The sequence below is a fragment of the Mya arenaria genome, chromosome 5, assembly GCF_026914265.1.
Source record: "Mya arenaria isolate MELC-2E11 chromosome 5, ASM2691426v1".
Lineage (NCBI taxonomy): Eukaryota > Metazoa > Mollusca > Bivalvia > Myida > Myidae > Mya > Mya arenaria.
The window spans coordinates 56509775-56523476 of record NC_069126.1 but is presented as its reverse complement, the minus strand read 5'-3'; the positions used below and the strand labels follow the sequence as shown (position 1 = coordinate 56523476).

General features: G+C 36.0%; 1 protein-coding gene across 1 annotated transcript; it reads right to left on the bottom strand.

Moving 5' to 3' along the window:
* Positions 1-447: 447 nt before the first annotated feature.
* On the bottom strand, positions 448-2060 carry LOC128233456 (uncharacterized). The gene is made up of 2 exons (XM_052947131.1): positions 1810-2060; positions 448-1112 (listed from the first exon to the last, which is right to left on the bottom strand). Exons 1-2 carry the CDS (start codon positions 2030-2032, stop codon positions 517-519), a joined length of 819 nt encoding a protein of 272 aa, XP_052803091.1. The 5' UTR covers positions 2033-2060; the 3' UTR covers positions 448-516.
* Between the last annotated feature and the right edge of the window lie 11642 nt (positions 2061-13702).

Here is a 13702-nt window from a genome sequence, read left to right as displayed (position 1 = left end):
AATTGATTTTAAGTTATTATGTCTCTTTATAAACTGAATTCGCACTCTTTGTGTTGAGGTCTCTTCAATGTGTTTTCAAGTTGGAAGAAAATCAGGGAAAACCATTCAAACTTCGCTTATCCGAGTCGGAGTCAACAACTGAATAGAGTCGGCCCTACTCATCCGTGTGCACGCACCAACATCCGGTTGTATTGTGTTTATTGCCGGAATGTTGACAGTCTGCTGCTTCGTTAATAAAGATATAACTATTATATAAAGGTACGCTTTCAAAGGGGAGAACATTTAATATACCTATTTTTCTTAATCCTATAAGTGATCACAAAATACACAATTGGTGTTACTTACTGTCTCATGTACCGCTTTCCGATACAATTATAACACGTTTGAGCTTCAAAACAAAATAATCATATATAGTATAATTTTCATAGTTTTGCAAACTGTGTTCTGTTTAAATTGAATATGAAAATACATAAATTATATGTTATGTCAAGGGGGATAAACAGTTCAAATCGTATTTTAAGAGCCATAAGTGCACACAACACATGTTAGCTCCTTTCCATTTGTATAAGGCGGACATTCCAACGCCCCGCAGACCGATTCAACCAGATAAAACATGGCACCATTCTTGTTCTCATGGCCTGCGTCTAAAGCCTCAGGTTCACTGTCCACGCATGCATACTCTTTTGCAGCAGCATAGTTGTAATAGCCGGACATAAGATACCCGTTGTACTCTTTTTTCCAGCCATCGTGACACTCGAGTTTTGCTGGAATCATCAAGACGTTCGAAGCCGGCGTCCTGCAAACTGCACAAGGGACATCATGGTTATGAACTGCGCTCATGAACGTTCCTGGTGTCTCATATTCAGTGCCGTATATCAGGTTTCGTGATCCAGTTGTCGCATCCTGACCCCACTGTGGGTCTCTCGGCAAACAAAGGTTATTTGTCCCAGCTCCCGGGTGCGAGTAATGGCCACCGGCGGCGTAGCCTTCGTAGATCAGTTCAGCTCCTGTATCGGCAGGACAGGCTGATCTTCCCCATCTTATATACGTGGATCCGTCGGATAGACGCTCATGGATAGAAGCGTTCAAAGCGTCAATTATTCGGTTTTGTTCTGTTGATTAAAAAAATATTAAGCACAATTTTCAACAATCTTCCCTTTAAATACAAATGCCTCTCCAATCAGGAAATTCGATTGAAACGGGTTAGACATAATAAAGCAAAATTACATGCATGTATTTAGCAGACGAATATTTAATATTAAACGTGAATTATAAGGAAATATCAAAGTGAAAGTACTTAATTTACACAAGTTTGTAAACACTGAATGATCTGCACTGTTTACACAAGCATGGGAAATTTATATTCAAATGCAATAAAAATGACTTATTAACCCTGCCTGAGCTACGCGGTTTAAAAATCATTCGTGTCCGCATACTCTTTAAAAACAAAATACAAATTTCGAGTGTAAAATTTATTTATGTTTCATTTAAAACAATTATAGGCATGACTGTAAGGACGTAGTGGAAATGAGTGCTGTGGAACAGTCACCATATATCGAAATTAATCATTTCAAATATACAATGAAAACTTTAGGGAAAGGTCTTACACACATATTTGCAGATCTCTGTAAATATAAGCCAAATGATTATTTCTTAATTATCAGCATTAAATATATGTACAATCAATATTGTTATCACCTTATAATTTCATTTTACTGAAATCACGGACATATAAATAAATAAATAGTGTTTGTCCGTGCTCAGCTTAAGCGATGTATTCGATCGTGATAGAATAAGTTTAGCATTTACCTTCGAACTTTGCAGCGAAGACTTTGATAACTTTGGAAAGATCAAGCTCGCCTTGTTCCAATGTAAGAAGCTTCTCAAGAACATGGTACTCGTATTCAAACTTGTTGTAGCATGTCGGAGACTCAGTCTGTCCGTTTGTACAGCACTTAATGACAAATGCAACAAATAAAACCAGTGTTTTCACAGAAAACATCGTTGCAGCAAAACAAGGCGAAACACACATGGAATACACAAAAAGACTGCTCAGTTATATCCACAAAAGAGAGTCACTTTTTAATTTTTAACCAATGAGGACATTTATTGCTTTCCTATATAGCCGTTGACAATGAATTATGAATGTAATATAGTTCAGTTTTTTTATGTTATACACCAAGTAGTATCAAATGCATTGTTTATTGATACTTGTACTTACATTTTACTGCATGTTCGTGGGCTTTTGCCTCTTCAGTGCGAATCATTCTGTGGCAGATTTATATTTTCAACTCATAGATAGACCTTTATCTTCTTAAATAATATATAGATATATTGTAAATCATGGATATAACAGCGCATGAGCCATTTCTTGTATATGAATAAAATCGTGAAGAACTTTCATCGTATTCAACCCTAGGCTTTCCGGAAACAGTAAATCTCGTGCCATGAAAAAGAAGATAAGAAATTTACAATCAATCTACAACTTCTTCTGTCATTCTATTTTGGAATGAACTCGATCTAGACCCAAGATATTTGCCTTCACTCTCGACTTATAAGCGTAATTTACAACGCAAGTAGCCTAAAATGGCCTTATGTCCATCTGTTTTCGTCTTCGGAGAACGCCGCTTGTCGGTGTATCAAGCTTGTATAAGAAATAACTGTTATGATATTATTTCAGATTTGTTTAATTATTATCTTCGAGTCATTTATTTGGAGATCTTCATGAACAAAAAAATACATTTAAACAATTTGATTTTTGTTAACATTATGTGTCCTATACGCGACAAATTGTAATGTTCATACATCTTACCAATTTTGCATGAAGAAAATGTCTACACGTTTTTAATCACATACATCATAGTTAACTTAAAAAAAAAAATCTGCAGTCAATGAATCAAGGTAGCCTTATTTAACGTGCGTAAAACTTTAAAAGATGTACTCTTACTCTCAAAGAAGATTAACAACAATTAATACAAATGTTTTTATAAACCAAAAAAGGATAAATAAAAGTCGAAATCAATTGTTCTTATGAAGGACACTGATTTAATTTGAAATTTAGGTGCAGACCAATCTCAACAAAACTACGTGTTAAGATATTAAATCACTGTTCACTGTTATACGTAATAAGAGTGTCACTTTAACCGATATGCTCACAATATAGCAACATCCTGCTCTTGTCTGTATCATATTCATCTTCAAATACGATGTCAGTCGTATTATCAAGCTCCACTTCGTCATCGTCTTTTTCCGAGTCACTGTAATTTTCTTTTAACCTAGTACATTTTATAATTTAATAATTTATTGTGAAACAATTTTTACACATGTCGATATGTTTTTGATTATCTACATGGCCCTCTTATCCAAACACTTTGGATCTCTATATCTCGAAGTCATAGTGGGTAGTTTTTAAGGAAGTGTTGCCAGGTGTACAACCGATAGTTGATCATCGATTTAAGGGGTGCTCTACAACCATGTTTTTACTGTTATAAGAGTCTAATGAGAACTCTTGAGAACCTAGGGTCTTTTGGGCAGAATGTGATTTATCTCAATTTGTTCACCTAATACATGATTACATAAAATCATAAATACATCGTATGGCCTTCAATAGACTCGAGTAAGGTTATGTATATATTTTGGTTTACCATTCAGCAGACAAAAGCATTTGATTCCATCAAGAAGATGGCCATGTACAGTCAGTAAAGCTATATGGAATTTGTATTAGTCTTTTTCTAGGATTTAACGGGGCGCCATTGTTGTATCACACCTTGTTAGGATGAAAACTAACTTTTCTGCAAAGTTGTTAATTTTTCACTCATCAAAAAGTAGACATGACATTAAGGTTATGTCATTGTTGCACATGAAAGCCATTCAGTCCGTAGGACTTCTTGTTACGGGACCAGATATCAAGAATGTTGGCGCCGTCCTTTATTTTGCATTCAACTAACTAAATCAGGATAATCAACCAGCTTTTTGAATGTATCAGGTACTCATGGTAGGCTTTGAAGTGTTCCATTGCAGACAAATATATGTGCAGCATCCTCACATGGTTTTGAAAGGCATTATATCAGCATTTTTTAAGGACGATGAAACTTGACCAAGGTAAAAAAGGCAGTTTTGTCCACAACTGGATTGTGGCCGTTGCAAGGCGGTATCTAACAATCCTTGATAAACATACCTAGTTTTTTTATAGCATATATGCACTGTGAAGTTCTGTGCTTTTGTTCTATGTTTCTTCTTTGTGTTTTGTTTTTGTTTTTGTTTTTGTGTTATATGTCTTTGGCGTTCACCCTGTGTCATTTAACGGGGTTTATGTTTAAACATTTAGCTACTTACCTTGTTTCTGTAGTTTTTCACATAAGTATTGTAAATGAACTCTTACATAGCTGCCCGTTCCATGAGCACAATTTTAAAATATAATTCATCTTACAAAATTGTAAAACACTTATTCATCAATGTATGTTTATGTGTGTAAACTGCAAATGAATTTTCACGCTGTATTGATTATGCAATAAAATATCTAATTTGAATGCCATTTTACGACTTCTGTTGAACAAATACAAATGTTTTTTTATATTATTGTGTTTTAACAATTGTGTAAAAATATTAATAATTTACCAGCATCAATCATTATTGTGAAATCTTTTACTATAAGTCATGTAAATTACACACGCGTTACCTGCACAATCATAAGAAAGTTAAGGGATTTATTGATGAAATCGTCTAATATGTATGTTCAATATGGCGTGGTTTATATTATTAGAAATCCTTCATAGGATATAAGAACGATGATCTACCAACCTTTATCTCATAAACGATCATTATACATTGAAGAAATAGTACAAATTGCCTTTTTTTTTTATAGAAATGAACATTGCTTACATCTCGTGTCTTAAACACACTTATATCAACGCACGCTTATTCTGATTCTGAATCGAACAAAAACAGCATAATCTTCCACGCTAGACATAAAAGGTGTTTGAACATACTAAAATTGGCCATATGATGCCCATGTTAAGTGCACATGCTGTCGGAAAAAAATGCAAAATGGGTACAAGAAACGTACACTTTGACTAAAAAGCAGTTTCAAGTCACGCAATTTTCTATTTACTCATTTTAAACAAGCAATCGTTCAGCTTAAAAAAGTGTGTCTAAAAAAGGCCTCTAGAAACATTAAAAACGAGAGAAGCTTACACGTCTGGCCTCCGGGTAGGCGTGTTTACATTGCGATGAAAGTGATAAAGTGACTAACCAGGTCAAAATATCCTCCCAAAACACCAAAAAACCTTCACAGACCGCCATTTTGTTCAGCACCTAACAATTCGCTCACTTATATTTCCGCAAAAACTAATTACGTCGGACCCCCTGCTGAATATTAACACACAAGTTGTACCATGAGTCTCTATAGAATGTTACCTTGAAGTTTTAAACTTACCTTACCTGATTCAGGGGAGACTATAACAAAAGTAAATTTCAAAGTTTAAGTGATTTCCCTTAGATCCTTACAGTCACGTTGATATTTGCAAATGTTGCACTCACCATAGAACAACTATTGTATATATGTATCTGAACGCTCCTTATGTCCACTTATCAGTTTTTTTTACATATTATACAGTTATTGGCAGCTTAATTTAATTAATAGATTGCATTATAAAATATTTTGAGTTACTGAACTTATGAAGTTGATGTTGATGTTTTTGCTTATGCGATATTTTTTTTTTCGTTTGTTTAATTTTGTAATTGAATCTTGAATCTGGACGTTGACACAGGAGTATTTAGAGGTTGCTCCGCCGTAGCAATTATTAGTAACCTCATCATTTGTCTACAATTAAAGATTCACCAAATTTCTTTCTTTTGTCATATATATTCCGAACATAAGATTTCTCGAACGATTTTTTGCATTAACATATATCGAAATATGTAACAAAATTAAGTGTAAATAAAAAAGGTACTTTTGAATATTTTGAATCAACCCGTTAATCTTGGTGGGAATTCCAATGTTTCCACGTGGCCTTACTTAGTAGACTTCTACTTGTTACTGAAATGATGCTTTTTCGTATCATGTATTATCATATATAAAAATCACGATGCAATTACGGACAATAAGATAGGACCTATAATAACAATAACACTTAACTTACATATGGTGATATGCTCGAAATCACTCTTCTTAATTGTACATTCATGTCGCGTTCATGATGCTGATATGCTGATATCAGGTTATCTATGTATCACATGAGCATTGTACATAATTCCGAAATAATGCAAACTCATGTAGAATATATCAGGACATCATATGATGTCTACATTTAAATGATTTTACGTTTAGGTGCATTCAAACTGTACACGGGTTGTACACGTTTAATGTTATTCGCAAAAAAACGTTCTTTTTTAAACCAGTAAAACAGAACACGATTGCATTGTCATTCTACACCGAAAAGATGGTCAGTTTCTATCGTTCCAAGAGCGGATTGGAACACTCTTTTTCAATATCGTGTGTACCCGTTCCGTGTGAGCGTAATTTAAGGCTAAGATTTATTTGAACAGTGAATTGGTACCTGACCGAATAATCGGTGCATGTATAGTATGGATGATGTCCGAAAGTTGTCCGAATTCCACCCACCACATATTTACGGTTCGGGAAGGCGTGCATAGGCAAGTCCCCACAACAGTCCCCCTCTAACGTCCCTGTAGTTTGTTAGATGATCACTTGATGTATTGAGGCGGAGTTAAGGCCTTGACCTTTCAAAATATAGTTATCTGAATAAAAGTACAAGAAACCGGAGGAAAACGCAAAGAGAATAATAATAAAATTTCTTTATTCATAGTGTTATCCGTCATTTATCAAAATCCAATGTTTTATTAAACCCCATTGCCGATGTTGACTTTCACCAGTATGAGTGTTGTCCAACCACAATTTAAGAAACTGATACGCGTTTGGACTTTAAAATATCGGCTGCTGAGATAAATTTACTTTATAAAGCTGTGCTCTTAGTGTCATACGATTCATTTTGAGCGAAGTCTTCATTTTGAAACATAAACACATTTGGCGTTGAACCAAATTGAACGATGTCGACACAAAAACCTCATGACGAATGCTTTGATTATAGTCAACCGGCAAACGAAGGCTACAACGAACTGAGAAACATTAACGATGGTATGAGAAGCTCGTGCAGTTCAACGGCTGATAACAACGACAAAGAAACTGTAAGTTACCCTTTAATACTGTTTTTGTCACGAAGTTACATATTTTATGATATAACAGATCTACATTTCCAGCCATTGACATTGCCTTCGTCATTCTATAAGCACCACGAAAAAATATTAAGAACTGCAGTTACCAGATCGTGTAGCTTTCCTCCTTCCTTCGCATTGCCTGCTTTCTTTCCTCGAATCATCGTTCTTACTTCAAATTTCCTTCTTTTCTTTTCTGCCTTTCTCGTTGTTGATTCAATTCAATTCCCTTGCGCCGCCATTCTTACGGCTCGCTCGATTCATTCCATATCCCTTTTTACGGCTAGCTCACTGCCGTTATTCCGTCATTCTAATGGCACGCTCATAACCCTCGCCCCGACGTTCGCACGAATCGCCTCCCTCCACTATTCTCACAGCTCGCTGACTTCCCTGGCTCGCATTCGCACGGCTTTCCCGAAATTCTCAGTGCTAGCTTACTTCAGTCTACCCACCTGTCCCACGCTCGCCAAAGTACCTTTCCATAACTGATGTGAAAAACAACAGAAACAAGCCCAATAGCAAATTGTTTAAACATAAACCCGGTTTAATGGCATTGGGTAAACGCCAAAGACATAGAACACAAAAATAAACTAGAGATTTTTTTTTTTGAAAAAGCGCTTGTCTCCCCAATTTAGGTGAGAAATAATCAATGATGGACATGCAATTTGTACAAACATAGGGGTCATCTACTGGTCATGACCAGTTTTTCCTTCTCGCCTTTCCTATGCGCTTCTTCTCCTTAATTCTCACACTTCAACAGAAACAAGTGTTTTATATTTTACTTCACGTAGACTCTCTACAAGAGGGCCATGACAGTCCTATATCGCTCACCGGAGTACACTACCATTTTGGCTCTTCAAAACGTTTGACAAACATTCTCACCAAGTTTCATGAGGACCCAAGAACAAGAGATTGCTTTTTTTAACCAAGCACTTCTCTCCCACATTGTGTGATCGTAGGGGAGGAATAATCAGTGATGGACATAAAATTTGTATTTTTGGACTGGAGATAAACAAGCATAAGGGTCAACTGCAGGTCATGACCAACCTGCATACCAAGTATGAAGTTCCTGGGTCCAAGCTTTCATTAGTTATTGAGCCGAAAGAATGACGCTGTGACGTACATACTGGTGACCAACAAATTGTTTTTTACCTGAAGGTCACTTTGACCTTGACCTACTGAACTCAAAATGATCAACTGGCATACCAGGTATGAAGTTCCGGGGTGCAAGCATTCTTTAGTTATTGAGCGGAAACCGTTTTTTACCTCACAGTATAGCGACCTTAATATTTGACCTTCTGATCCCAAAATCAATAGGTGCCATCAACTAGTCACAACTAACTGGCATACCAAGTATGAAGTTCCTGGGTGCAAGCATTCTTTAGTGATTGAACGGAAACCGTTTCTTCACCTCAAGGTCACAGTGACCTTGACCTTTGACCTAATGATCGCAAAATCAATAGGAGTTATCAACTAGTTATGACCAACTAGCATACAAATTATGAAGTTCCTCGGTGCAAGCGTTCTTTAGTTATTGAGCGCAAACCGTTTCTTAACCTCAAGCTCATGGTGACTTTGACCTTTTACCTACTGATCTCAAAATCAATAGGTGTCATCAACTAGTCATGACCAACTAGCATACCAAGTATGAAGTTCCTGGGTGCAAGCGTTAATTAGTTATTGAGCGGAAACCGTTTCTTCACGTCAGGGTCACCGTGACCTTGACCTTTGACCTACTGATATTAAAATCAAAAGGAGTCATCTATAAGTCATGACCAACAAGCATACCAAGTATGAAGTTCCTGGGTGCAAGCGTTCTTTAGTTACTGAGCGCAAACCGTTTCTTCACCTCAAGGTCACAGTGACCTTGACCTTTGACCTACTGCTCGCAAAATGAATAGGAATCATCTACAAGTCATGATAAAGTAGCATACCAAGTATGAAATTCCTGGGTACAAGCATTCTTTAGTTATTGAGCAGAAACCATTTTAAGCTAAAGGTCACTTCCAACATATCGTTTATTACCTGAAGGTAATTTTGACCTTGGACTTTTTGATCTCAAAATCAATAGGGATCATCTACTAGTCATGAACAACAATCATACCAAGTATGAAGTTCCTGGACCCAAAGGATCTTAAGTTATTGAGCGGAAATCATTTCTTCCCCTCAATGTCACAGCGACCTTGACCTTTGACCTAGTGACCCCAAAATCAATAGGGATCATCTATTAGTCATGACCAACTAGCATACCAAGTATGAAGTTCCTTGGTCTAGGTGTTCTATAGTTATTGAGCGGAAACGACGTGTGTCGTAGTGACGAACTGACTGACTGATTGACGAACAGGCCAAAAACAATATGTCTCCCAATGAATGGGGGAGATATAAAAAATCACAAACATGGAAGTAGAGCACAAAACTCCAAAAAAGCTCGCGTCCCTCGCTTCAACTTTCTCACGAATCGTCAATACAGTGTCTTTTCCCGCCATACTCACGGCTCGCTCGTTGATTTCACTCTGCTCTTCTCGCGGCTTGTTGAATATTGATCATGAATACAATACACTGGTTACCTAAAATGCATAAAAATCCGTATAAATCACGATTAATTGTTAATAACATTTCTTGTTCTACTAAACAAGTTTCAATTTTACTAACTTCCTACTTTTGCAAGGGTGAATACTTATTTCAATGGGTGCCAATTATGCACTTTTACATGCAGACCTCTTTTAATACTGCTATGAAAGTGAATATATGTTGAAATTATCTAAGTCTGGAGATCTCGCTCTTGTTGTAAAATTCAATAGCACTTTTAGATATATTGATGATATTCTAAGTTTGGATAATCCTGTGTTTACAAATAAAATTTAATCGATATACCCATCACAATTGCAACTTAATAGATCTAATACATCCGATTTAAAAGCATCCTCTTAAGATCTGCAACTCGAAGTGAAGGAAGATATATTTGGTATTAATTTTGATGATAATCTTGAAAATTTTAATTTTAATATAATTAATTACCCTTCTTTAGATGGAGATGTTCCTAGTTCACCATGGTGTTTTTATTGCACAGTTGATAAGATTTGCTAACATTGTAACGTTTCTTCCCTAGCTAGCTTGGACACGCTACCTTAATTTAAACTACAAATCTGTTCTCGGACTGCATTGTCCCAAAAATTAAGATGAAATTAATAATATATACGTGATTAACAATGATTGCTTACAAAACCAAATGATTGGAAATAACTATTATGGTTCAAGAATCAATGATCAATTATCACTAAACCAAGAACGCACAAACTAATTGTATAGCTTTTACGGGGAATCGAACCATTGACCCTGTTCCGTCTGTATCGCAGTGATCCAGGCTTACTAAGAGGCCAAAAAGAAACCCCATAGATGTCCGAACATGGAAACTAGAAGCTGTAGCGCATTGCTTCACTTTAATTCTCCTAGTCTCAAATAGTTCAGAACCCGCCCTTAACAGTACAAAAAGATACTTCCCTATATATAAACGTGATGTTCTTACATCGGCGTCGAGACACGAACTAACCGTTCCTACGTCTTTCGCTGCTTTTATACCCTAACATCACGTAACCAAAATGGAATGGTCCATTTTAACACACCCTATGGGCGAAACCATTATATATAACTTACGTTACAGAGTAGGGGTGTCAAGTTTATCAAACTTACGAAAAGAAATAGAAGTTATAGCGATAAAGCGAAATCATAAAACTTTATAAATTCCACTAAAACAGAAATGTTTATTTTCCGGGCTCCAGACTACATGATTCCAAGAACATTACACTAACGTATGTACAGATGCTTTGAAGAGTACTTGCCTTCTAGTTTTTGAAGATGAATTCTTGAAGCAAAATATAGGGTTGAACATAGCATCCTTACATTATTAAGCTTTCAGCCCTTTGATTTTATGAAAGATTTTGCAAATTCATGTTATCTTTAAAACCTTATTTGGCTGACTCGGAGTGTTTGGCATGTTAAGTCATTTTCTTCAAATATTTTACATTGGTAATCATTTGGAAGAAAAGATTAGCTGATAGATGTCGCTTTTATTTTTAATAATAGTTTCTTTATGTTTTCCCAGTTTAAGAAAAATGATGATTTTTATTATGAAACTCTATGATCACACAGTTTTAAACATTTAATTTTATAAGGCAGACTGTGTGTGATGCTCATAGTTTCAAACAATGACTGCATCGTATCTTTGAATAGTTTTTGCACTAGGTGCTCTGAATTTTATTCCTCCGTCTGCAGATATAGTTGGGATCTCTATTCATTGAAGTAATTGGGGTTTACCTATTAGTTTATTATAATTTGTTTTATTATTAAGTTTCCTCAAGTTTATGCATTCTTTGATAAGATTTACCTTTTACGTTTTTTTTCTTTATTTAGGATTGGTGGGATAAGAGTGAGGTTTGTGCACGTAAACTGGTTTAAACCCCCAGTAATTTTATATTTTACTGACCGTTCCAACGCGGTACCGAACTATCCTTGATAAACATACTTAGGGCCACGTTCATAGTAGGCACATCAGATCGTTACTACAAATGATTACACGGTGATTCGGTCGAAATAATGCGCTCATTGAATGCTTGAATACACATGACATCTTTAAACTTCAACAAATCTGAATTGATGTATAGTAATGTACACTTGAACTCGTACATTTTGCATATCCCTGAAAATGCAGCAAAAAATCACAAAATGAAGACAACATATTTATACGCAACCGCTCGAAAACGGCGAAAAACTAAATGTATTGTTACATGTGTGACTTGGTATAAAAAGACTTGGTATAAGAAGTAGTTACCATAATTGATTAATCGATTCCAAAAAATTCTAAAATTTCCTTAAAAATGAAATGATATGTAAACACTATTTCACTGCTCAATAAACAAACAAACGAAGTAAATGCTTTTTGGAATCCGTATATCGAGTATATTATACAGATTACTCCGCCTATATTTAGCATGATCATTTCACTTTTCGATCGTCGCCATTTTGTAAGCGCCCTGCATAAGAGTGTCTCATGGACTTCAGCTGGATTAAATGTGTATTGTAAGTATTTTATAATCAGATTGTTACACATGAACGGCTCTACGTGTGCGTGGCATGACAGTTATTGAAATTGCTTCATTATTTGCACTGTATACGAGGGTTGTCCGGAAAGTTTTGAGACTGTGTTTATATTTCAAAATGTTTTCAATATAAATCAACAAACAATACACAGCTGTGTATATAGACTATTCACGAGTTTCCTTTTGAAAAATAAAAATAAATAATCTCAAATTAAGGAAGGAAATGGTTGTCAAGGCAACTCATCTAGCGCTTCACGGAGCACTTTGAAATTGACGTTTTCTGAAAATTGTTCACAATTCATATATACTATTCCGTCTGAATTATAGACGCCAAAACGTCACGTCAAAACATATGACGACAGTATGACGTCAGCTGCATCACTAAGCAAATTATTGACGCAATCTAACAGTAGACATGGTTGTAACGATCAGCGGAAGTAGAGAGGTATTTCGAAGATGTCGGAAAAAAACCAACGTTAACGTCACGCACGGAGCAGCGCGCTATGATCAAACACTGTGTTCGCAGCGGAATAACTACTACAAATACCTATACGTTTCTAACACGGGATAAATCAAAGCCAGCATGTTCAAGGGCTTTGGTATTTCGCTGATATGGACGTTTCAGTGACGAGCATGGAAATGTGTGCGATTAGAAGCGGAGCGGCAGACCGTCAGTCGTGAGTGAAATTGACGTAAATTCAGTGCAGGACATGTTACAAGAAGACTGGCGGAGGACAGAGAGGAAAATTGACGAATCCGTTCAGCTAAAAAGAACAGTTGTTCATAGTATCATAAAAGGGTGGTACGGACAGATATTCAAGCAATGAGTTGATTTTCACCGTAAGTGTGTACGTGCAGAAGGAGCGTATTTTGAAAAACTGTAAATGACGTGACGCAATGAGACAACGAAGTGCTCTGTGTCTTGTAACCTGTACTTTTTGTAATGTTTGTTGTATACGTTCACTTCGTAGTATATTGTTGAAACTTTCAGGATTTGTTTATATGAAATACGATTGACAGCTGATAAAATTTTAATTGCATCCTATGAGTGGTAAGTTTTTTATGAATGCAGTCTCAAAACTTTCCGGACAACCCTCGTACATATTGTTCTTTGTGCAAATATCTGTGTTTTACCTGCGTTGTTTATGTGCGTGACCTACATTAATTGAGAGGCCTAAATCATGAACCTGCGTGTTTATTCTATTATTTAATTTGTTTAGATTACGATGTGAATTTGTGTAGTTCATCTAGCTAATTTTGATGACGTATATTATGCTTTTCGTTAATTTATGCATTCGTGCCGTTCGTGGCTCACACAGCTTCGTGACCTTAGGTGAACTACTACGTAGTTGCATACCATGAATGTACTCGGT